At 48.4% G+C, this 26,735-nt stretch overlaps 1 protein-coding gene across 1 annotated transcript in view; it reads right to left on the bottom strand.

Annotated features, from left to right (window-relative positions):
* The window catches only part of SMG1 (SMG1 nonsense mediated mRNA decay associated PI3K related kinase), a 1,828,328-nt gene that overhangs the window by 272,351 nt on the left and 1,529,242 nt on the right, over nt 1-26,735 (bottom strand). Inside the window, exon 55 of the mRNA XM_086940872.1 lies at nt 19,445-19,582. Coding sequence (XP_086796998.1) covers nt 19,445-19,582 — 138 coding nt within the window. The remainder of the gene's footprint in view (nt 1-19,444; nt 19,583-26,735) is intronic.

Below are 26,735 nucleotides of genomic sequence, written 5' to 3'. Positions count from 1 at the left end.
AAGAGAGGCACCCCGGACCCTCCTGGTCCACTCCAGACGCCATTTTAGGTCCACCGCGTGGGCTTGAATTTGCCAAGGCTTTGTTGCCCAATCCTGGGTCCAGCGACGCCGACAGCTTCTATCTTCGTGGGACAGCTCGATCCTCCATCCTGGTCGCCGACAACGCCTCCTGGTCCGTGAGATCTTCGAGTCAAGCGTCACCCACTCACCTTGTCGAGGTGACTACCATCCGGTGCCCCCCTGGTGCCCACTGACTACTGGCTAGTAGTCTCGAACTTGGTCCCCTCTGCTTTCAGGTGTCATCTATCTTCGAGATCCAGGCTTGGATCCAACTGAACTTTCTTCACTGGTCACCGGCCAGCATCTTTTCTTCCGGCTCCTGGTCCGTCTACGAGGATTCCCGACGTCTTTTCAGACCTATGCAGCTGCAGCCCCTGGGCTAGGTAACTTCGGCATTTCGGTGCCCCAGCATAGCCTCACTATCCAAGGGTCAGAATCTACCTTCGTTTTCTCCCTACCAGGTCGGGTTCGCCCGAGAACACTAACCTTCTATTTCCTAGCTACCATAGACTTTTGTCCCGCATCTCGCGTGAGAGTGCACACACTGCACCCGAGTCCCCTAGGCCTCCTAGACGTAATCTAACGATTCCCTAGTCAAGTCCTAGCGATTCCAAAAGCTATTAGTACTGTACTTACCTGCTAGGAATTTCGCATTCCACTTTCAGAGTATATGGTTTTCCGTGCCCCTCGGGCATTTGTATATACTGTGCGAACTTAAGTATTTTTGTAAGAGTTTTGGTTTGTGCTTAGTACCCTGTCCTCATAAAGAGTACAGGGCTGTTGTGATCTTTAAATAAATAACTGTTTATTTTCATAACACTTGTGTGGTGTCCTTTCACTTTGTATTCAAGGGGTATATGTGTGGTAAACAGCTGGCTTAACACGCCCTCTCGAGTCTTTAGCCTTAGACTGCTCGTATCCACGCTACTAGGATAGCTGGTCTATAAGGTTGACTTACAACCAATCATCAATAAGGGTTGCTGGACTGATACATAGTGTTCACTAGAATAGTGAGCACTGCATATCAGGCCACCTTCTCACATTGGTGAGCAGCGGTTGGGATTTGAGCTTGCTGTTGTTTTACCACACGTATCCTAAGAATATCTTGTTGAAAGATCACATAAGTACTGTTAGGTACATATAACTAAAGCTTAGAATACTCTGAGTTCTACTGAACCAGCTGTTGTAGCTCCTCAAGGCTTAGCACACCTTGGCTGCAACTCTTAGCAAGGGATCAGTAGGTAAACACATAGTGTAGGTAGGTGCATCACTTACACCACACTAGAATCAGCATGTCAGACAAAGGAGGAAACTCTGAGTATCCCCTTGTGTCAGTGGACCCTCCACAGGTCACTTCTAAATATGCTGCTCTTAGCTTCCATGAGATGAGACAAGTGTGTACTCTCAGGAAACTAAAACAGGGGTCTAACCCCACCACTTCCTTTCTGATTGGTCTCTTAGAGGCTTATGATGCCAGTAGGGCTGGTAACCCAGACCCTTCTAATCCAGATGGAAGTTTGCCCTCCTTACAGGGTCCCTTTGATATCCATCCCCTCCTTGAGGCAGATGTTGCTGAGGATGAGGATGAGTTATCAGGGGATGAGGCAGATAAGGGACAGGTAGAAGTCAGCAGACTAAGCAGGTCCAACTTAAGCAGACATGAGCTTGGTACTGGGGGACCCCTGGGCCCACTCTCAGGTCAGCTTAACATTGGGAATGGACGAGTTAGGTCTCTATCAAGAGGCTCTAGCAGATCCTTTCGAACCAATGGCTCTCTCAACTCTTCTCACAGAGGAATGTCTTCCCCTAAGAGGAGAGTGTATGAAGCTGAAGAAAGGGCAGTCAAACTGAGGATTGAAAGGGAAGAACTTGCCCTGGCCAAAGAGAGACTTGCCTTTGCTAGAGAGCAACAATTGAGTGGGACAGTTCCCACTGGTGGCAGCAATAAACCTAGCAATAGGGAAAGGAGTTTTGATAAAAAGCACCTGAATAAGATAGTGCCCCCCTTTAGGGAAGGGGATGACATCCACAAATGGATTACTGCTTTGGAGAGAGCCTGCACTGTGCAGGGTGTTCCCCAAAGTCAGTGGGCAGCTATCTTGTGGCTCTCCTTTGATGGTAAAGGTAGAGATAAGCTCCTCACCACAAGGGTGGAGGATGCTAACAATTACCAAGTCTTGAAGAATGTACTGGTTGATGGGTTTGGTTTAACCACTGAACAATACAGGATGCTGTTCAGAGACACCCAGAAAACTCAGTCTCAAGATTGGACTGACTTTGTTGATTGTGCCACTAAGGCTTTTGAAGGCTGGCTACTGGGTAGTAAGGTTACTGATTTTAAAGGATTGTATAATCTAATTATGAGGGAGCAAATCTTAAATAATTGTCAGAACCAGCTATTACATCAGCACCTGGTAGACTCTGAGTTGACCTCTCCACAGGAATTGGGTAAGAGGGCAGACAAATGGGTCAGAACCAGGGTTAGGCCTAAAAACCAGGGTGGTGACCAGAAAAAGGAATCAACCAAGCCTCAAGAGAAGGGTGGGGATAAATCCACAGAGAAGACTTCCCAAGGGCCCCAAAATTCCAACAAGGGTGGTGGGTCCCAGAACACTCCTTCAGAACAGAAGAAACCTTATTGCCATACCTGTAAACAGGTGGGTCATTACAAAAGTGATGCCAGTTGCCCTAAAAATGGTAATAAGGGAAATACACCCCCAGGTAATACTCCTAAACCTCCTGTTACCACTAGTGGTAATCCCCCAGGTGGTGGGAGTGCCCCCAAGAATGTGGTGGGCATTACTTTGGGCAATCAGGAGGACTATGGCTTAGCCAGGTTCCCTGACCACACTCTTGTCTGTGAGACTGGCATGGGGTTTGCCAACTTCACTACTGGACCCCACATTTTGGGCAAGTATAGACAAGAAGTTTTAGTGAATGGTCAGAAAGTTGAGGCATTCAGAGACACAGGGGCCAGCCTCACCATGGTGAGTGACCATCTGGTCCCCTCTGCTCAACTGACCCCTGGTTTTACTTATCAGGTGACAGACATTCATGGAGTGAAGAGAAGGCATCCCATGGCAGTAGTCAAGCTCAGTTGGGGTAATGTCACAGGGCCCATGAGAGTGGCAGTGACAGATAACCTACCTGTAGATTGCTTACTGGGGAATGACCTGGAACTCTCAGCATGGGCTGAGGTGGAACAAGAAACTCATTCCAGAATGATAGGCCTATCCAGACAGGTTAGTGGGGCAGTAATAGCTACAGCCCCAGTCCAAGCACCATTCCTCCCTGAAAAGGTTGGAAGGGCAGTGGTAGCCACTGCCCAGGCTCAGACAGACTTTTCAGAACAGGATAGGGGGGCTGTGACAGTCACAGCCCAAACACAGGCTGAGTGCCCTCCTGAAAAGGTTGGCAAGGTTGAAATGGTCTCAGCCTCTACTCAGACAGATAGTGAGGTTGTGAAACCTGAAACAATGGATCACTCCACTCAAACAGAGAGCATTGAGGAGGAAGAAGAGTCTTCCCCCTCCCAGACACTAGGTGAGAGCCAGCCTCCTCAGGGAACTGACTCTACCCCTGTTGAAGGAACTGCCCCAGAGGTAGTCAGGCCTAGCCTGGCAGAGCCCCTGATGGCAGTGGACCCTTCCCAGGTGGGACCCAGTCTGGAGCAGGTAACCTGCACCTCTCTACCCTGCCTCAGTCAGCCCAGGGCTGAAGAGATCAGGGAGGCCAGTGGTGGACCCCAAAGGGCCCCCTGTCCAAAAGAACCCCTTAATCAACAGATTAGGATCACTGAAGCTAGTAAACCTAGCCAAGTGAAAATAGAACAGACTCCTGAGGGATCCCCCTTAAAAGCAGTTAGGGAACTCCCACAGCTGGACACTGTTGGGCACAGCCAAACATGGGGCCTAAAGACCCCAGACCTGACCTGTCCCTCCAGTAAGCCAAACAGAGGGACTCAGTCTCCAGCTTTAGGTAGCCAGAGGCTGACCCTGAGAGCTCAGTGCATCTCAGCTAAAGAAAGAAAGGCCCACATGATGAATGGTGATTGGAGGAAGTTGAGCCCAAAGGTAGAGGAGCCTCACTTCAGCACTCCATCCCAGCATCAGCCTTCTTCTTTCCCAAGACACACCAGAGACAGAGATTCCCTATGGTGGAGACCCTCAGATACCCTTAGGGTGAGGGGTTGCCTAGTGGACCATGACACAGGGGGAAACCAAGCCAGAGCTGGTCCTTCCTTATATGGCCACTTAGGTAATAGAGGCTTACCTGGACAAGGATAGCCTTATCTCCTTTCGTTTGGGGGGGGGTTGTGTAGGAAGGTACATCCTGACTATGGTTGCCCCCAACTTTTTTGCCCTGTGTTTTAGCTGGTTTTGGACATAGTCGACCTGGGACCCTGCCAATCAGGACCCCAGGCCTACTGCTCTCTCTTTAAAATGGATTCCATGTACCCTAGGTACATTTCCAATTGGTACTGGGCCACCCTATCAGACCCTGTAACTCAGGGCATGGGTGTACCCAGGGCTGCCAGGGGCTGCAGCATGTATTATGCCACCCCTGGCTGGCCTCCTAAATTTGACACAACTGGCTGCATGACAGCTGGGGCAAAGTCGTGTAATCACCCTTTGCTGTAGGTGTAGTATACCTATACCTAACCCTAAAATGGACACACAGATTCCTATCAGTCACTCCTATGGCAGGCCTTGACAATCCTGAAGGCAGAGTGCTTGGAATCATGTGAGATGGTGCTCTGGCATGAGCTGAGCCTGTCTGCAGCTTACGGAATCAAGTCCTAATAGCTGTTCCATGATAACGCATACCATATACTCTTAAGTGCATTATAATCCTCGCGGTTAAATGCTAACTTTGGTATTGCTTTATCAAAACATGTCGAGTAAGGTGTCATACGAATTGGAATACTAACCCCTCGCCAATTCTGGCGACGGGGTTAGCATTCCACCCTTCTAGAGGGACACGACATGTATGTAACTGTGAACCCCGGTTAAAGTTAACTGAAGCCTCAGCTCCACAAAATGGATGCTGCCACCACAGACACGAGTCTGACCCCCTGCAGCTGGGAGTCCTCCCAGTGAGGGGAGCCTGGACAAAGGGTTTCCTGCCAGGGGCGGTGCTAGCACCGTCCCAGACATGGTTTTGTGTATCCTGGGTAGGCAGGGCTTTTCAGGAAGGTGACTGCTGAGTGGCACCCCGGTGCTCACTACGCATAGGCCGGTCTGAACCAGTTCCAGGGGCACACCAGCCCCTGGCCTGGGGAAGTCCGGCATGGCTGAGGGGTGTAACCACCCCCCACCTAGTCCCACCCATAGGCAGGACCTAGTCACCGGGCCAGCCCCCTTTTTTAGTATAAAGATAGGAGCGGGCCCCCTGTTAAAATTAGATCATCTTTGGAATCAAGATACCACTTTCTTCGAAAGGACTTCACGATTTCTTCTTCAAGATTCTCCCTTGTGGCTAAGGAGTAGTCACCCTGCATCCGCAGGCACCATCCTAAAGAACACTGCGGTCTGCTGCAAGTCCTTCATCACGAATCCGACGACCCAGCTCGACGAGACCCGGCTTCCCTGGCACCTCTGACCTCTACTCACCTCTACAGCCAAGCTGAGAACCGTGAGTGCGACGAGACCTCAAGGGACCGACGATCGCCAAGACTGCACGACATCTTTATTGCAAGCCCACCGAGTCTTCCACTGGTGAGTGCTTTGGGGTCCGAGAAGCCCCAACCCTGCGCAGCTCCAGCACCCAAGATCAGCCTCCCTGCATCTCCACGATCGGCGTGGGGCCCTTCTGCTGTTTGCTGTGCACCGCGTTGTTTGGCTACTAGCCGGCTGGCTTGTGGCCTTCTGAACGACGCCCGACGACAACTCTTCTGCTGGTCTGGTTGCTCCAGGCTGGCCCTTGCTTCCTTGTTCAAGAGAGGCACCCCGGACCCTCCTGGTCCACTCCAGACGCCATTTTAGGTCCACCGCGTGGGCTTGAATTTGCCAAGGCTTTGTTGCCCAATCCTGGGTCCAGCGACGCCGACAGCTTCTATCTTCGTGGGACAGCTCGATCCTCCATCCTGGTCGCCGACAACGCCTCCTGGTCCGTGAGATCTTCGAGTCAAGCGTCACCCACTCACCTTGTCGAGGTGACTACCATCCGGTGCCCCCCTGGTGCCCACTGACTACTGGCTAGTAGTCTCGAACTTGGTCCCCTCTGCTTTCAGGTGTCATCTATCTTCGAGATCCAGGCTTGGATCCAACTGAACTTTCTTCACTGGTCACCGGCCAGCATCTTTTCTTCCGGCTCCTGGTCCGTCTACGAGGATTCCCGACGTCTTTTCAGACCTATGCAGCTGCAGCCCCTGGGCTAGGTAACTTCGGCATTTCGGTGCCCCAGCATAGCCTCACTATCCAAGGGTCAGAATCTACCTTCGTTTTCTCCCTACCAGGTCGGGTTCGCCCGAGAACACTAACCTTCTATTTCCTAGCTACCATAGACTTTTGTCCCGCATCTCGCGTGAGAGTGCACACACTGCACCCGAGTCCCCTAGGCCTCCTAGACGTAATCTAACGATTCCCTAGTCAAGTCCTAGCGATTCCAAAAGCTATTAGTACTGTACTTACCTGCTAGGAATTTCGCATTCCACTTTCAGAGTATATGGTTTTCCGTGCCCCTCGGGCATTTGTATATACTGTGCGAACTTAAGTATTTTTGTAAGAGTTTTGGTTTGTGCTTAGTACCCTGTCCTCATAAAGAGTACAGGGCTGTTGTGATCTTTAAATAAATAACTGTTTATTTTCATAACACTTGTGTGGTGTCCTTTCACTTTGTATTCAAGGGGTATATGTGTGGTAAACAGCTGGCTTAACACGCCCTCTCGAGTCTTTAGCCTTAGACTGCTCGTATCCACGCTACTAGGATAGCTGGTCTATAAGGTTGACTTACAACCAATCATCAATAAGGGTTGCTGGACTGATACATAGTGTTCACTAGAATAGTGAGCACTGCATATCAGGCCACCTTCTCACACCTCTTACCTGAGGACTTTGAGACGAAGACTGTTGACGACTCCCGGAGCTATGATCACTCCGACCCCGCGACCAGTCCCTCGACCTCCTAGCGGACCGGGACCTCGAGCGGCGCGGGGCCGACTGCCGGAGCTCGTGTCGCTTGCGGGACAGCTCCCGTCTAGCTTTGGACGTCAGGGCCCGGCAGTCGGAGCAGGACTTGTCATCGTGGTCAGGGCCCAGACAGTGAAGACACCAGCGATGGGGGTCGGTAACAGACATCAGTCGGTTGCAGTCGAAGTAGGGTTTAAACCCGGGCATTCCTACCGGCACCGTCGAGTCGATAGACTTCAAGAAAAATGGTCAAAAAGGATCGTAAAAGTTTAGTAAAAAATTGACTAAGGGTACTACTTTTTCCGGATCGGCGCTTGATGGGGTGGAAAAAAAAAAGACGACGTCAGTGTGCGAGGGCGGCGTCTAAGTACTCCGACGACGTCATCACAGCGCCAACGACAGACACGGAGCCGCATACCGACGCGCAAGGGTACTGCTACGCAAAAGTTTCCAGATCCAGTCTGACGCCTGGGGATATTCTAAGGTAAGGAATCTAATACTAACGTGTTTCTTTCAGATTCGATTATTTTTATAATTTACTCCCACATGAGACCTCATACCAACACCTTCTAGTACGCTTCCCAAAGTGAATAGTTGACAGGACTGTTGCTAAATTTTCCCAGAAGAAGGTGGTCGTGATATTAGTGACAATGTCAAGTGTTCCACTGTCTCATAACTCCCAAACACTCAGTCTCCATAACTGGACCCCTCACCTGTAGACAGTGTTTATTGTACGGGAGTAGTCAGACATCACACTGACAAGATATTCCATGCTTAGAATGAATCATGCCTCCCCAGCTGGTATAAAGGAAATAGATGTGCCTGGACAAGAACGTTTAGGCATCTGATATTTAGGAGGGTTGTTTTTGTGGAATGTTTAAATCTCCAGATTTCAAAGAAGGCCCAACACTTACTGTCCTAGAGACGTTAGGGCCTCCTGCACTGTAGAGTGTTGAAGGACCTTTCAAGGTTATGGGACATTACACATCTCACATCTCTCCAATTGGAAGTGTGGATTCTGATTATTCAAATGGGACTGATTTGTTGGACAGGATTGTGAGAAGTTGGCCTGATATATGATGCTCACTAGTTCTAGTGATCACCTTGTATCAGTCCAAACAACCCTTATGGTGATTGGTTGTAAGTCAACCTTATAGACCAGCTATCCTAATGGTAGCATGGACAAAGCAGTCTTAGGCTAAACTTTTTTGGCATGTGAAGCCAGCTGTTTTACCAGATATAACAACTTGAATACCAAATGAAAGGACACCACACAGGTAGTTATGAAAATAAACAAGATATTTATTAACTAACAAACACCTCTGAACTCTTTATGAGATCAGAGGGCTAAGCACATGGCAAGACTCTTAAGAAAAATACGTTTAAGTTGCACAATTTACAATGTTGCCCTAGGGGCACAACAAACCATATACTAAGTAAGTGGAATGTGAAAGTCGATAGAAGGAATGGAGCTGTCCAGAGGCTGTAGGATCGCTGGGACTACGCTATCCTAACTTTAGGTAAGTAAAAGGAGGCCCACGGAACGCGTGTGCAGAGTGTGAACTCACACGCGAGATGCGTAACAACGTCTATGGACAGTACACAAGAAAAAGGTGAGTACGGACAATCCTGACTAGTTAGGACTAAAACGACTGTGAATTTGGACACTAGGAGAGTCAATCTACCCTTGAGCACCGAAATGCACTCGTTACCTCACCCGCAGGCTGCGGGTGCGAAGTTGTGTCGGGTTTCTGCGTTGAAGTGTATGGAGCCTGAAAGAAAAGATGCTGTAGGCGCCCAGGAGGAAGATGTCGGTGTGATCCAAGGGTGGATCAGGAAAGCTGAAGACCTGAAAGCAGAGGGGACAATGTTCAAAGTCACTAGCCAGTGACTGGAGTGGAACCAGAGGCTGTCGTCGCGATCAGGTGAAGAGTGGACGCTTGACTGTGGACCAGGTGGTGTCTTCGACGACCAGGATGGAGGCACGAGCTGTCCCACGCAGGCTCTCGCTGTCGGCGGCGTTGGATCCGGATTCGGCGTCAACAGGCCTTGGCAAAGGCAACCCACGCGGTGAGTGGAATCGGCGTCTGGTGCGGACCATGAGGGTCCGGGGTGCTTCTCCTTTGCAGGGAAGCAAGGGCCAGTCTGGAGCAACCAGACCAGCGGTGTGGATTTCAAGGATCGTTGTCTAGGAGGCCACTAGCCAGCCGGCAAGTGACCAGACAACGCGTCGAGCAGCAATCAAGCAAAAGGGCCCCACGCAGATCTCGTGGATACTGGTGGGCTGATCTTCTGTGCAGGAGCTGCTCGGGGCTGGGGCTTCTCAATCCCCAAAGCAATTCGTCAAAGATACCTCAGAAGTCGTGCTGGAAGCGAAGTGCAGTTTCTCCAAGATGGCCGGTCCCACGTGTCTCGTCGCACCCACGGATCTCAGCTGTGCTGCAGATGTAGGTAGAGGTCGGAGAGGTCTGGGAATCCGGCTCTCCTCGGGCTCTTAAGTCTGGATCCTCGAGGGAAGACGACAAAGTGAAGCCGCTGGACGCTTGATGGTGCCTGCTTGTGCAGGGTGGACACTCCTTGCCCACAAGGGAGATTTCTTCAGTCTTCTGTGGAGCATAACGTCGAAGTCCAGAGTTTCTTCTTGTAAAGTTTTAATTCAGGATAATCGGATTTGGAATGGGACCAGCTCCTACATTTATCCTGCTAAAGGGGGCTGTACTATAACTAGGTCCCTCCTATGGGTGGGACCAGGAAGGGGGGTGGTTACACAACCTATCCTTTGTCTGGTTTCGCGCCAGGGCTGGGGCTGGAGTGCCCCAGCAACTGGTTTGAACCGGTGTATGCACAGGGCACCTTGTGTGCCCCAGGCATGTCTCATTCCTTTCAGGCCTGTCCTACCTAATACACAACATCCTGTCTGGGGTGGTGCTAGCACCTCCCAGGGCAGGAAACCCTTTGTCCAAGCCTCCCTCGCTGGAAGGACTCCCAGCAGCAAGAGTTCAGACTTGTGTCTGGTGGCAGCATCCATTTTGTGATGCTGAGGCTCGAGTTTAACTTTAACCGGGGTTCACAGTTAGGTACATGTCGTGTCCCTCTAGAAGGGTGGAATGCTACCCCCGTCGCCAGAATTGGCGAGGGGGTAGTATTCAAATTTGTATGACACCTTACTCGACATGTTTTGATACTGCTATGCCACAGTTAGCAATAACCGCGAGGATTATAATGCACTTAAGAGTATATGGTATAGCGTTATCATGGAAACAGCTAAAGGACTTGGTTCCGAAAGCTGCCGACAGGCTCAGCTCATGCTAAAGCACCATCTCACATAATTCCAAACACTCTGCCTCCAGGATTGTGAAGGTCTGCCATTGGAGTGACTTATAGGAGTATATGTGTCCATTTTAGGGTTAGATATAGGTATACTATATCTAAAGCAAAGGGTGATTAAACCACCTTGCCCCAGCTGATTGATCAGCCAGTTGTGTCAGATTTGGATGGCCAGCCAGGGGTGGCATAATACATGCTGCAGCCCCTGGTAGGCCTTGTGTTCACTTAGGCCCTGGGTACCTATGGTACGCTGTATAAGGACTTACAAGAGTGACCCAATACCAATTGGTAAATGCACTTAAGGTACATGGATGTCAATTTAGAGAGAGAACAGCTAGCTGTGGGTCTGATTAGCAGGCCCACAGCCAGGGAAAGTCGTAAACCAGTGAAGCAAAAAGCAAAAATCTGGGGTGACCATAGGATTACAGACCCTTCTCTCCTACAAGGATAGCCACTACTCCCCTAGTGCCCTGTGTAGAGCCTGCAAGGAGCAGAGATTTATATTCACCCCATTCAAAATAATCCACAATCAGTGCCCAGTAAGTGATTTTGCTTGAGAAGAATGAAATCAGCACTCTCTCTTAATCTTTTTATGTATTAGATCACAACTCTTTTTTACTGTTGTCTCACAGGCCATTAATATTCCAAGTAAGGATTTTAGTGGGATCAGGTACAGTAGCTTCTTGCCTTAACTCCTTCGGTGCTCAGGATGGCCCCTGACCGTCACGCGTCATGGTGGGAGTGTGCCAACGACGGCCCGCGGCCGTCTGAACTCCGCCCATTATTTCGCACGCACAGCGTGAAAATTTGGCAAACGCGCAAGGGGTTAAAGAGGTCCTGTAACTAACCAAGGCCATCTGTTTTTACCATAAGGGCTTCCACCATTGCTGGAAGATCAATCAAGTTTTCTCCTTTAAACTTGACTCCTAAGAGTACCCTCATTTTTCAGATCACTCCTGTGAAAGGTAAATAGTAACCATATTAAGTCAAAGCGCTTCTAGCTCAGTGCAACCTCATCCATGACTCCCTCCCTTTTCCCTCTCAAGTATTTCAAAAAGGCTGTAAACAGCCCACCACACCAATGTTGGGAGTATCTGTCACCTCTTCCTAATTCCTCATCAACCGAGCAAGTAACTTAGCATAACAGACAAGCTTTCACCAGTTACAGGTTTACAACCTTGAAAGAGTCTGGCATTTTGTGACACTAGACAAAATTTCCATGTTGAGGAGGCTGCTCTGAAAAGGTCAAACCCCCACAGTGTCAACAGTAATCAAGTACGGTGCAAACTGTACCAGGGCATCAGTCTTGACCATCTTCAGCAACTTGGGTTTGAGATGTAATCTGATACATTATCGCTGGACTTCACTTCTCCTGCTCTCCCCTTCGTAGGGTGTGTAGGAAGGTGGATATCTGACTATGGTTGCCCCCAACTTTTTGCCTGGTGTTTTGCTGGTTTTTCGACTTAGTTGACCTGGGGCCCTGCTATTCAGGTCCCAAGGTCCACTGCTCTCTCTGTAAAATGGATTCCATGTACCCTAGGTGCATTTACCAATTGGTACTGGGCCACCTTATCAGTCCCTGTACAGCATACCTTAGGTATCCAGGGCATAGGTGTACCCAGGGCCTACCAGGGGCTGCAGCATGTATTATGCCACCCCTGGCTGGCCACCCAAATCTGACACAACTGGCTGCACGACAGCTGGGGCAAGGTGGTGTAATCACCCTTTGCTTTAGATATAGTATTCCTATATCTAACCCTAAAATGGACACATATATTCCTATCAGTCACTCCTATGGCAGGCCTTAACAATCCTGAAGGCAGAGCGCTTGGAATTATGTGAGATGGTGCTCTGGCATGAGCTGAGCCCGTTTGCAGCTTGTGGAACCAAGTCCTAATAGCTGTTCCATGATAACGCTATACCATATACTCTTTAGTGCATTATGTACCTCGCGGTCAAATGCTAACTTTGGCATAGCATTATCAAAACATGTCGAGTAAGGTGTCATACGAATTGGAATACTAACCCCTCGCCAATTCTGGCAACGGGGTTAGCATGCCACCCTCCTAGAGGGACACGACATGTATGTAACTGTGAACCCCGGTTAAAGTTAACTCGAGCCTCAGCATCACAAAATGGATGCTGCCACCACAGACACAAGTCTGACCTCCTGCTGCTGGGAGTCCTTCCAGCGAGGAGGGCTCGGACAAAGGGTTTCCTGTCAGGGCGGTGCCAGCACCATCCCAGACAGGATTTTGTGTATCCCAGGTAGGCAGGGCTGAGAGGAAGGTGACTGCAAGTGGCACCCCGGTGCTCACTGTGCATATGCCGGCTCAAACCAGTTCCAGGGGCACCCCAGCCCCTGAGCTGGGGAGAGACCGGACAAAGGAGAGGGGTGTAACCACCCCCCTTCCTGGTCCCAACCATGGGCAGGACCTAGTCGCGTGCCAGCCCCTTTTCTTAGGATAAAGGTAGGAGCGGGCCCCCTTCCCAAATTAGATAATCTTGAATTTTGAACTACGTTCCACGAAAGGAACTCTTGACATTCTCTGAAGACTCTCCCTTGTGGCTAAGGAGTAGCCACCCTGCACCAGCAGGCACCATCTAAGCGGTTGCGGTTTGCTGCACGTCCATCCTCCGGATCAAGACTGACCAGCTCGACGAGACCCGGATTCCCTGCCATCTCTGACCTCTACCTGCATCATCAGCCCAGCTGAGATTCGTGGGTGCGACAAGACCTGTGGGACCGTTTATCTTCAAGACCTGCACGACACTTAACCAGCACGACCGCCGAGGGATCCTCGAGTGAGTGCACTGGGGTTTGAGAAGCCCCAACCCAGAGAAGCTCCAGCACCGAAGTCCAGCCCCCCAGCATCCACGAGATCTGCGTGGGCCCTTCTGCTTCTTTGCTGCTTGCCACGTTGTCCGGTCACTTGCCCGTTGGCTAGTGGCCCTCCTGACGACGTACCACAACGTTTTCACCGCTGGTCTAGATCCTCTAGACTGGCCCTTGCTCCTTGTTCAACAAGAAGTGCCCTGGACCCTCCTGGTCCACTCCAGACGCCATTTTGACTCCACCGCGTGGGCTTGCCTTTGCCAAGGCTTGTTGCTCCAACCCTGGATCCAGCATCGCCGACAGCAGACACCATCATGGGACAGCTCGCACCTCCAGCCTGGTCGCCGACAACGCCTCCTGGCCCGTGTGACTGCAGAGTCCAGCGTCACCCACTCACCTGATCGCGGTGACTTCATCCGGTGCCATCCTGGTGCCCACACAATCACTGGCTAGTGATTGAGAACTGAGTCCCCTCTGCTTTCAGGTCGTCTCCATCACCGATCCAGCCTTGGATCACACCGAACATCTTCACTGGTCGCCTGCCAGTGAAGATGTATGTAGCTGTGAACCCCGGTTAAAGTTAACTCGAGCCTCAGCATCACAAAATGGATGCTGCCACCACAGACACAAGTCTGACCTCCTGCTGCTGGGAGTCCTTCCAGCGAGGAGGGCTCGGACAAAGGGTTTCCTGTCAGGGCGGTGCCAGCACCATCCCAGACAGGATTTTGTGTATCCCAGGTAGGCAGGGCTGAGAGGAAGGTGACTGCAAGTGGCACCCCGGTGCTCACTGTGCATATGCCGGCTCAAACCAGTTCCAGGGGCACCCCAGCCCCTGAGCTGGGGAGAGACCGGACAAAGGAGAGGGGTGTAACCACCCCCCTTCCTGGTCCCACCCATGGGCAGGACCTAGTCGCGTGCCAGCCCCTTTTCTTAGGATAAAGGTAGGAGCGGGCCCCCTTCCCAAATTAGATAATCTTGAATCTTGAACTACGTTCCACGAAAGGAACTCTTGACATTCTCTGAAGACTCTCCCTTGTGGCTAAGGAGTAGCCACCCTGCACCAGCAGGCACCATCTAAGCGGTTGCGGTTTGCTGCACGTCCATCCTCCGGATCAAGACTGACCAGCTCGACGAGACCCGGATTCCCTGCCATCTCTGACCTCTACCTGCATCATCAGCCCAGCTGAGATTCGTGGGTGCGACAAGACCTGTGGGACCGTTTATCTTCAAGACCTGCACGACACTTAACCAGCACGACCGCCGAGGGATCCTCGAGTGAGTGCACTGGGGTTTGAGAAGCCCCAACCCAGAGAAGCTCCAGCACCGAAGTCCAGCCCCCCAGCATCCACGAGATCTGCGTGGGCCCTTCTGCTTCTTTGCTGCTTGCCACGTTGTCCGGTCACTTGCCCGTTGGCTAGTGGCCCTCCTGACGACGTACCACAACGTTTTCACCGCTGGTCTAGATCCTCTAGACTGGCCCTTGCTCCTTGTTCAACAAGAAGTGCCCTGGACCCTCCTGGTCCACTCCAGACGCCATTTTGACTCCACCGCGTGGGCTTGCCTTTGCCAAGGCTTGTTGCTCCAATCCTGGATCCAGCATCGCCGACAGCAGACACCATCGTGGGACAGCTCGCACCTCCAGCCTGGTCGCCGACAAAGCCTCCTGGCCCGTGTGACTGCAGAGTCCAGCGTCACCCACTCACCTGATCGCGGTGACTTCATCCGGTGCCATCCTGGTGCCCACACAATCACTGGCTAGTGATTGAGAACTGAGTCCCCTCTGCTTTCAGGTCGTCTCCATCACCGATCCAGCCTTGGATCACACCGAACATCTTCACTGGTCGCCTGCCAGCAACATCTTCTTTCAGACTCCATAGACTACAACGAGGATTCCCGACGACATTTGAACCCTATGCAGCCGCAGCCCCTGGGCTAGGTAACCCGAGCATTTCTGTGCTCCAACGCAGGTTCACTATCCTAGTGTCCAGATCCTTTTTCGTTTTTAGTCTACCTAGTCGGATTCGTCCGGAAACAGTAACTTTAGAATTACTAGCATCCATAGACTTTGTCCCGCATGAGAGTGCACACTCTGCACTTGAGTTCCCTAGGCCTCCTGCTCCTAACCTTAGGGTTCAGTAAGGTAGTCCTAGCGGTCCTGAAGCCTCTGGATCGTGTTACTTACCTGCTAGTATTTCGCATTCCACTTTTAGAGTATATGGTTTTTCGTGCCCCTCGGGCATTTGCGTTATTTGTGCAACTTGTAGTATTTTCTTAAGAGTTTTGTATTGTGCTTAGCTCCCTGACTCATAAAGAGTTCAGGGTAGACTTGTTATTATTAAATATACTTTATTTTGATAACAACTTGTGTGGTGTCCTTTCACTTGGTGTTCAAGGGTTATATGTGATGGTAAAACAGCTGGCTTAACACGCCCTCTAGAGTTTAGCCTAAAGACTGCTCTTGTCCATACTACTAGGCTAGCTGGCCTATAAGGTTGACTTACAACCAATCATCAATAAGGGTCGTTTGGAATGATACACAGTGATCACTAGAATAGTGAGCACTATATATCAGGCCAACTTCTCAAAGGGTGATCACCAGATTATTGACCTCTGTTCCTTTACGGCTTGTCCTCACTTCCATCCAGCCAGGGACCCGGGTGCTACGGTCCATTTAAGCCTAGGGAGCTGTGGCTCTGAGCAGCAAGGCTTACACAAAGGGAAAAGTCAATCAATCAGGGGTTTGTAAAGCGCAACTACTCACGTGAGGGTCTCATGGTACTGGGGATGGGCAGGGGCTTCTGATCCGTCTGGGTGTGGAGGTTTTGTTGAAGAGCCAGGTCTTGAGGTCCTCCCTGAGCTGGGTCAACAACGCGGAATGCCTAAGGTGTAGGGGCAGGGTGTACCAGGTCTTGGCGGCGAAGTAGAAGTTTCTTCCTCCGGTTCTGGTCTTGTGGATCCGTGGAACGGAGGTCAGTGCAAGTTGGGCAGAGCGGAGTTCTCTTGCATGTGTGTGGAAAGTGAGGCAGTGGTTCAGATATTCTGGACCTGCATCGTGGAGAGCCTTGTAGGCATCTGTGAGGAGCTTGAAAGTGATTCTCTTGTTGATAGGGAGCCAGTGGAGTTGTCGGAGTTGTTGTGTCATGTGGCTGCGCTGTGGGATGTCGAGGAGCAATCTGTCTGCGGCATTTTGGATGTTCTGTAGTTTCCTCAACTGTTTCTGGTCGACATTGGCGTAGAGTGCGTTGCCATAGTCAAGTTTACAGGTGACAAGTGTGTGGGTGACAGTCACTAGGAGTCACTCGGAGTCACTTTAGGTGACCAACTCCAGTAGGGAGCCAGTCGGGGGCACCAACAAGGTCATCAGAAACAGCGAACTCAGTAGGTGAAGCAGTCTTCAGTCTAGAGCCTATCTTAAGGTCGGCGCAGTTGCTGAATACCGGGTCCAGAAGATGGCCTTTAATATGAGTAGGGAAAAAAATAAGCTGTTCCAACTGAAGTGCAGCTAGACTGGCCGCCAACTCTACGGCGATATTATCAGAGATGTTATCAAAATGAATATTAAAGTAGCCCAACAACGTAAAGTTAGAAGGAGAGGTGACCAGATCAGTGACAATGGAGGGTAGGGAAGTGTGGAACTGTTTTTAATGGGCCAGGAGGACGATAGATAAGGGTGCCTGAGAAACTATTATTTGGGGAAAAATCTATAAAAAAGGACATACTTGCACAGTCTGGGATGGAGTCGAAGGTGCATCGGCACGTGTACTGGTCTTTATAAATAATTGCCAAGCCACCTCCTTTCCCATGGGCACGATCTTTACGTGCAATCTGAAAGCCCTGAGGTAGTGCTTGTACTAAGTCCGGTTCGGAGTCTGACGTTAGCCAGGTTTCAGTCAAAAAGACTGCAACAGGCATGAGTTCATCCAGCAACAGTGCAATTTCAAGACTATGTTTAGGCAGGGACCTGCAATTCAGAAGAAACATTTTAATATCCCGCTTTTCATCTTTACGCAGTGTAGCATTCAGCTTCACATTACAATGAGAGCAGACGGAGGGTAGATCCAAAGGGTGATAGAAGTGACAACAATTGTTTCCATTGGAGTTCTCAAACTAAGGAGAGAGCTTGAGATATAGTGCTTTTTTTGTCCGTAGGAAGATGCAGGGGTCGTGGCCCCTAGCCCCGGCCGGGCGCAGACGGGCTTGCACGCGCCCGCTGCGCGGGCCCGCTGCGCGGCCGGCGAAGGGTGCTCATCATATGCCAGGGGAAGAGGGTGGGGCCGAACAACTGTGCCGGCAACCCGGTCTACCCCCAATATGGCGGCGTCTTTTCCCAGTCCCAGCGCCTATTCGGCTGTGGGGGAAATGTGCGGCTAAGGAACGGTAGGTCTGTGCAGTTTAAAATCACAACAAAATACAAAACAGTTTTTAAAAGTTCGCCAGCAGCTAAATCTCCCGGCTTCCGCCTCAGGAGGTATTACCCAGTTTCTAGTGACGCGCGTGGGTGTGAGCGCGGTTTAAATACCAATTGTCAGGGGTCGGGAGGTCCCAAAAACTGTTCCGGCAACCAAGTCTACCCCCAATATGGCGGCGTCTTTTCCCCGTCCCAGCGCCTATTCGGCTGTGGGGGAAATTTGCGGCTAAGGAAAGGTAGGTCTGTGCAGTTTAAAATCACAACAAAATACAAAACAGTTTTTAAAAGTTCGCCAGCAGCTAAATCTCCCGGCTTCCGCCTCAGGAGGTATTACCCAGTTTCTAGTGACGGGACCTCCCGACCCCTGACAATTGGTATTTAAACCACGCTCACACCCACGTGCGTCACTAGAAACTGGGTACTATTTACTAGGGTCTTATAAGTAGGTTAGCTTGAACAAGTGGGTGAAAGCCAATTCGACATACCAATTTAAGATTAAGGACACCGGCACTGAGGTCTGGTTAGCAGGCCTCAGTGTAGTCTGAGTAGAAAAAAGAGCAGCATCAGTCCAAAAACATGGAGGTGACTATAAAAAAAAGGGGCATTTCCTTACACTGTGGTTCACAAGTAAATCGCATTGTATTCAAGTTCTGATACAAGTCTATCCACCTCTAACACTTCTGCCACATTTCTTAAGTTTTGCTGAAACCCATCCTCATCTTGTCAAACTTTGTTTCGAAAGCTGCTCTAGTGTTCACAATAACTTTGGGCAAAAGGAGGGATTAATGGGACTTTGGTGTTCCGGGAAGTTCTGCTACCCCTTAGCTGAAACCGGATTGGAAGCAGCATGGGGCCTGGCATATTTATTCAGTTTTCTCTGGCTACAGTGTGGAAGGTTGACAAAAGTGGAATGAATGGCTGGGTTACTGTAGACATAACTTCAAACATAAAAAAACAATAAATCCCTAGACAAGTTATTGAAAACATATTGGCAATTCTCAAAGGTGCTGGATCTAGAGAGGCGTGGAATAAGAGGAATTTGCGTCACTGGCTTCGGCAGTACCTGCATATAGGATTCTTAATGTCACAACCGGTGTTACTTAATTACGTATGAGAAATTGCACAGTGCCTCCAGGTTCCGGTGAATTGATACTGCTGAATATATTCCAGATGCAGTCTGGCACCTGGAGGTAAGTCTCCTAGAAGAAATCTACAGGATCAAATATCCTTTAGAAAAAAGCTGAACAACTTTCTTTGAAAATGTCAAGGATTATACTCCTTCCTTCTCTTCTTTCTTAATTAAGTTATTTAGAGTTTATAGCAGTTATTCAAAGTTTTAATAGCCATAGGTATCTGTTTGCTCTTATGGTATTTTTGCATTATTTTGCAAAAGTACACTATAAAAATTTCAGACAAAGATTTAGTAGAACCAATGCCAATTTATGATGTATGCATTTTTATCTTGACAAATTATTCATTTGTTTGGCATCAAGAGTATGAACAAATTTGGAGAACTATTCGTATCTGAAGCACTATGTGACTATTTATTGCGGTGTATGCACATATTTTCATGAACAAAAAATTAGACAGCAGTCACTATGCTAAAGCTGCAACACAACAGCGCTGCTCAGAAAGATATACACCTGCAATTGTTTGTGTAATTTGTAGATGTGAACATATTACCTGGACTGCTGAAATTGAAGTTTCAATCTGGTTGAGAGTCAGGAGTTTTTTCTTCATGCTGGATAAAATTGCAGAGCGAGTTGGAGGATTAACAGACATCGGTTGGGGTCTGCTGATGAGAAGATCTTCATGTTGCCACTTAAAATAAGAAGTGTATATTTCCAAGTTAATTCTGATGCATTCCACACAACCTGCTACTGTTTAGCTTTATCCATTTAGCAATACACTTAAAAAGAAAATCTAAGACAAATATTTATCCACAATTTAGAGAAAATTCGGATATTTAGCAGAATAAGTACTTTTGTAAAAAAAATATATATATATTTAAGGTAATGTTCGGCAAACAGCTTTGTCTTTCCTAAAGGATAGCTTGAATTTAAAAACAACGTAAGAAAACAGCATCTCAATCACTCACAAGGGATTTCTCAAATTTACTTTTCCCTGATTTAGCAGTGTTGACAACTTATTCCAGATGAACAAGTTACTTTTCTTTTGTAGCACTCTTTCTGGTGGACTCTTTGTATTGTGAATATTCTTCAGGGCTCAGACTGAATCCGTAAAACTCAAAAGCAGTACACTCCTGCGAGCCTAAAGGTGGCGTTGTGCATCTCTGCATCAATATTTTTTCATACGATTTTCCGAGCCCTCAGACGCAGAACACATCAGCAGCTTGGTAGGTGTGCAGCTCTCGTGTTTGAGACCTTTTTAGATTGGAAAAAGCCCATTCCAACGAAAGTGGAGGAAGAAGGGTTGTGCAGATTCGAAGGTTAAATGGAGTACTCATCAGAAGGAACATGCTACTTACCAGTATGCTTCTGTTCCTGGCATGTAGAGCTGCAGATTCTCAAAATTCGCATTAGATCGCCAGCTGGTATTGGGCTTGGATGCTTGCACTTTGTTGTTGTCTTGGAAGGAGTCTTTGTAGTCACGAGATAGGTGACTCTTCCCTTGGACAATATTGCGGATGGGCATCGATTCCATCCTTAGATTGTTTTTAGCCATGATGGGAAATGGAGTTAGTAGAAACAGAAAAGATGTCCATGTGTGTATATCTAAATAAGATAGAACTGGAACAGATACAGGTCCCGAGAGGTGGGTGGGTGTATGAGAATCTGCAGCTCTACATGCCAAGTACAGATGCATACTTGTAAGTAGCATTTTCCGTTTGAGGCATATGAGCTGCAGATCTCACACTTAGCATAGACTGTACAGCAGTATCTCTCCTAGGGTTGGTCACCTGTATTCGTTGCAGTAGTTTGAAAAAGAGTTTTAAGAACAGCTTGGCCCACAGAAGCTTGCTGCTTGGCTTGCACGTCCACACAGTAGTGTTTAGTGAAGGTGTGAGTTGTAGACCATGTACATGCCATACAGATGTTTTCTAGGGGAATGTTCCCTAAAATTATCATAGAGGCCCCTAGTTTGCGTGTAGAGTGCGCTCTAGGGGGAATTGTCAAGATGCGTTCAGCTTTTTGGTAGCATATCTGGATACATTTTACTATCCACCTTGCAATTCCAGCTTTGGAGATGGGATTACCCTTATGCAGTGAGGAGAAGATTACGAACAATTGTTTGGTTTTGCGAAAAGGTTTTGTTCTGTCAATGTAATAAAGCAGTGCTCTTTCGACATCTAGGGTATGTAGAGCTCTTTCTGCTATGGAGTCTGGGTTTTAAAAAATCACTGGTAACTCCACCGATTGGTTAAGATGAAATGGAGAGATGGCTTTAGGAAAGAATTTTGGGTTGGTTCTGAGAACCACCTTGCTACGATGTAATTGTAAGAATGGCTCTTGTACGGTTAGAGCCTGGATCTCACTTACTCTTTTACGAGACGTAATGCCAACAAGGAAAGCTCCTCCCCATGTGAGGAACTGCAGTTCGCATTTGTGTAAATGTTCAAATGGGGGTCCCATAAGCCTGTTGAGAACCATATTTAGGTTCCATACTGGAGAGGGTGGTAACCTAGGAGGAATGATTCTTTTTAGGCCCTCCATAAAGGCTTTAATTGCAAGGACTCTAAATAGTGACAAATGTTGTCTGTTTTGCAAGTAAGCAGTAAGTGCTGCTAGATGTAAACTCAAAAATTCCTTATTTCGGCCGATTTGGCCATAAAAGAGTACAATATAAAATACAAACAGAAAGGAAGGATCAGGAAAGGTATATAAAAAGAGGGATGGGAGAAAACAGGTGACATTTAAAATTCATTTCTATACACATGGGAATATTTTTATACAAGCAAAAATACCCATTCTTCAATACAATTTTTTAAAATATAGCAAATTCAGAGCACTCATTTCTCAACAGTATGGCTAGCAATCAATATCAGTTAATTTACGCCGCTTGCACCACATAGCTAGCAGAAATTTAGATAGTGCAAACACAATAGGGCTCAATGTACTTGTTTTAAGAATTCTAAAAGCATTCAAGCAATGTTTAAAACCAAGATTTCTGCACTATGGTAACAACCAATATTTTCTTGCTTTGGTGTATGCTAGACAAAAGAAGACAACATGAAGCTCATCTTCTAAGTCGCAGCAGCAGCCCGGGCAAGACTTGTTAGAGGAGGCCGACCAGCTACTGGTGACGGCCTTAAGGGGTAAAGTGCCATGTCGCCATAGGATAAAAAGTTTGTGCGCTAAAATTGGGAAGACAACATCCCTGAAGTCCTCGAAATGATAAGAATTTTTGAATTCTAAAAAAGAATTAGTAAGGGTGCCTGCATTAGGATCCGCATTTAGGAGCTCCAACTTTTGCCCGTTGTAAATTTTGGTACACATTTTGCGTGATACCTGGATCTTCCCACATAGATTGTAGTAGAATACTTAAGAGTTCATGCTTAATGAACACAAGCCAGGGGATTTTGCCTACACAATTATAACTGAGGATATGTTTGAGCTCATCCCTGTAGTTTAAAAGATCTGGTGTGGTCCATATCCTGTGCCAAAACCTTAGGGTTTTTTTTTACTGTGAGCTAATTTGCGATAGGCGTCAGTCCCAGATCTAGCCTCAGTGGTGTTAACGGTGTACTTTGAGGAAGTGATAGTAATCGCCTTATAAATTTGGACTCAAGTTTAGTAATTTCAGGAGCAGCACAGTGGCCCCAAAGCTCTCCCCCATAGAGAGCAGCTGCCCTTGCTTGAGTCTTATAAACCTCCAGAACAGGACTCACTGGCCTAAAGCTTGAAGAGTTAGAAATCTTTGAAATGGCACCCGACAACTGAGAAAGTTTCAAGTGGGATTTTGCCTTTTGCGGACCCCATGACAAATTTTTATGAATTGTAACGCCCAGGTACTGGAAGGTCGAAACCCTTTCCAGATATACATCGCCCAATGATGGATTTGCGCGAGTTGACACTGGCGAGTTAAAAATCATGAATTTTGTCTTGTCTGCATTGATCTCAAGGCCTCTGTTCCTACAAAAGTCCCCAAACCCCTCCAGTATCCTCTGAATCCCCATAGGAGATTTGGAGAGCAGGAGGGTGTCGTCAGCGAACATAATCGCAGGCACCCTCCTACCCGCCAGCCTTGGTGCATCATTGTCAGGGACACCGTCCAGATGTGAGATTACCCCGTTGACAGAGGCAGAACAGGGTCGGTGCTAACACACAGCCCTGTCTCACCCCCCCTGCCAACGGGGAACCTTGGTGACAGCGTCCCGTTCTTGCCACAGCGGACCTGGGCAAAGGTCCCCTCATGTAGTCTTGTGAGTAGCTCTAGAATCTGATTTGGGAGGCCCATATCCTGAAGGACGGCCCACAGTTTCCCCCTAGGAACTAAGTCAAACGCGGACCGAAGGTCCACGAAGACCATGTAGAGGCAGCCACCCTCTACCTTTACCGTCTTCCAGTATAGTAGGATCAACCGGAAAATGTGGTCCATAGTGGACGTATTCCTTCTGAATGCCGCCTGAAAGGGGCTCAGTACATCGTGGGCAACAACACAGGACAGAGGAATCCCTACCTGCCGGACAGGCGCACACTCTCTCCTGGGGCCCAAACGTTGTGGTCTCGCCACGCCGCACAGTTCCATCTCGCGGCCCGCGGCTGGAGACTACAGCTCCCAGGGAGCCTTGCGCCCACTTCCTGCTTCCTGACGCTGCGCGCCTGGAGGCGCTACATTAACAGGACGCTCCTTCCGCGTCGCGGGACGCGCGCGGGCGACGCTGGGCGGAGCCGGGGCAGAGGGCGGGCCATCTGTGGCCATCAGGGGCCAGAGGAGGCCGGGCTGGGCCACCCCCTTTGACCGAACTAATGGGTAAGCGCAAGCATTTGGGGCCTGAGGGACAGGGGGCTAAAGACGCTAAGGCACCCCGCAAGGCAGACACTATTATTTCCTATCTTACATCGGCGGTTGGCGCCATTAACCAGAAAATAGCCAATGCTGAAAAGGAATTGGAACTGGGAAAGGCCACTGACTCATCTAACACTGACCCCTCACATCCCATTGAGGCAACCCCTGAATGTCTTTTGGTTGAGGCATCACCTGTTATTGACTCTGAGACTAATGATTCTCCGGAACAGCGCATAGAGAGCCAGGGCTTGGGTCAAAATGTGTCACCAAACAAGACTAAAAGGAAGTCTACGAAAAATGGGGGGAAAGGTATTCCTGCTTCCCTTCACCAGGACTTTGTCCGTGACATCTGCTTACTCATGGGGGATAAACTGGAAGAACTGATTAATGCCCGCCTAAACCAATACTGGAAGAAATTGGTAAAGACATTGTTGACTGCTTGAATACTTGTTTGGCCGGGTTGCTAAAGAGGTGCGAGAAAATTGACTTATTCATTAATGATTTTCGCGCAAGAGAACAATTGTCTGCTAATGTTAATAAGACTAATGAGACTCATAATTTGGAGCCCATGGAATGCACAGCGATAAAACCCTCTTCTGCGAACGTACCCCTGCCACCCACACATGCCCCACCAACCCAACCATTAACTTTACCTCAAAAGGTGGTTAGATCTGATATTAGCAAGTCATTGTCACAACATAACCCCATCCCAGCCACAAAAGTGAACATCGTAGCACGTCCTAATACCTCCCACAATTCACCTAACCATAGTTCTCCTAGCACCGCCAGGCTGCATCTACCACCTGAGGCGGCCCCCTTTGTGGCAGTAATAACTGGGGTCCCATTTTTACACCAAAATGAGAAAGAGTCCACTAGGGACCTACTAGATAAATCTAGGGAATGGTGTAAACAATACTCTAGTGGTGAACAAGATATAACCCGTTCCATCATCATGGCCAGAAGGGTGGGGTGGGTAGGACATGGGGAGAAGAACATTGTGGGAGATTGCATCGTCATTAATTTCTCTGAGAAAGAAGTGGCAGGTAAACTTTTCTGGGATGGGTCTCCTATTACAAATAATGGAATTAGACCGCTCCCTCTGGGGTATTTTTATCCCCCGCGGGGGAGCATGAAGGCTTATTCATATTCGCAGAAGGTAGCTGGGAACAGAATTACACCTACTCTAGGGCCATGCCACTTTGCCATGCTACATAAGAGCGGGGCTTCAGTTCCTGCTCCCCAGCACTTACCATCAATCACGATACCGACATCGACCCTGAATAGTAAACAGTCTAAGGGTGTCCCCCTATCCAACCGTTTTGCACCATTGTCATTCTCAGATAACTCGGATTGACTACACAAGACAAGAGATACCAATCAGATCTTCCCTTTGAAGCGCAAGAAGATGTGTAGGATTCTCAGTTGGAACATCGCAGGCTAAGATCGAAGATGAGAATTGGTTGAGTTTTATCTCATCCTTCGATATTATATCTTTCCAGGAAACGTGGGATATAGCCAATAGATTTGATTTAGATGGATTTGCTCATTTTAATATTTCTGCTATACCAAGTGTGTCGGGCAGAGCAAAGGGCGGCCTTTCTATATTACTCTCACTTAATCTGAAAGGGAAAGCCAAACAGTTAGAGACTTGTTCCTCGTACTTTTCAGTAGTAGAACTGTCAGTGACAAACTCACTCACCATTCTACTTATCAATTTTTATAATTCCCCTGAATTTGTCAGTACAAACCAACTTATAGCATCACTTGAGGAACTTTTGGAAAGTTATAAATTAATTAAAAGTAGTTTTGAGGTTATCCTCATGGGCGACTTCAACATTCATCCTTGCCGCATGAACTGCATTACGGAAGATAAAGGGGGGCCACCTTTTTCGCTCCTCACGCATTTTGAGCACATTAAACATGGGGAAGTCTTGGAGAATTTTTTGGCCTCCTTTGATCTTTACGAATCAAGCTGTTGTCCAATAGGTCCTAGACCATTAACGTTCAAAGGGAAAGACACAGGCTCGGTCATAGACTATATTTTTATATCATGTTTTATTTTGGCCTATATCTCAAGTTATAGGGTAGTAGACTATTTTTAGTGACCACAATCCTGTGGTATTAGAGGTCACACAGGGGGGGTTATTAGATTTTAAAGATCCCAAAGAATCTGTCACGTGTTGTGTGACTGATTTGATAACTAAGGACTAGGGCAGAAGATTGAAATGGTCTAATGTGACCCCGATCACCTTCCTAAAAGAGGTATTAGCAAAGGTCGAAGACTAGGTTGGCATTTGTTTAGATCCCCTTGCCTCTAATAATAGTATAGTACAGGCTTTCAATTTAATATGCCAGCATGTAAATAACGACCCAACGTTAAAGCTAAACCCGGGGGGCAGAGAGGTAAACGGTGGTTTGATACTAACTGCTCTAGGGCTCACTCTGCCCTCCTAAAGGGACTAAAGGAGATAACAGGAAACAAAATAAACATAGCCCAACTCAGGAAGACATACAAACAGGCCATTTATGCCCGGAAAAAGCACATTAAAGAACAAGCATGGAATGATCTTCAATCACCAGAGGTCCTCCGGGATAGCTCCAAATTCTGGGAGGTGATTAATCACCCCTATTTTCCAGGGGTGGAGAATCACGCCGTGGAATGTGTTATTCCCTACGAGCAGTGGCTATCCCATTTTGGCAATATCTATAGTCAGCCTACATCTGGCCACATGCAGGATTGCCCTATCCATTCTCATACGGAGCTAATTAAAGCGTTCGACCCTGAGGATGTAGAAAAAGCCATAAACGATACACTTAAGAAGAAGGCACCGGGCCCTGATGGGGTCCCCGCGGATTTATATAAAGCAGCACCCAAATTTTGGGCCAAGATTTTGACAAATGTGTTTAATTGCGCAAGAGCAAATAAGTTTCCTCAATCTTGGTCAAGAACAATAATTATACCAATCTTCAAAAAGGGCCTAAAGGGCGATCCGGCCTGCTATAG

Source organism: Lissotriton vulgaris, chromosome 10, assembly GCF_964263255.1.
Source record: "Lissotriton vulgaris chromosome 10, aLisVul1.2, whole genome shotgun sequence".
Classification (NCBI taxonomy): domain Eukaryota; kingdom Metazoa; phylum Chordata; class Amphibia; order Caudata; family Salamandridae; genus Lissotriton; species Lissotriton vulgaris.
The sequence above is the reverse complement of the archived record's forward strand: the minus strand, read 5'-3'. Positions and strand labels throughout refer to the sequence as shown.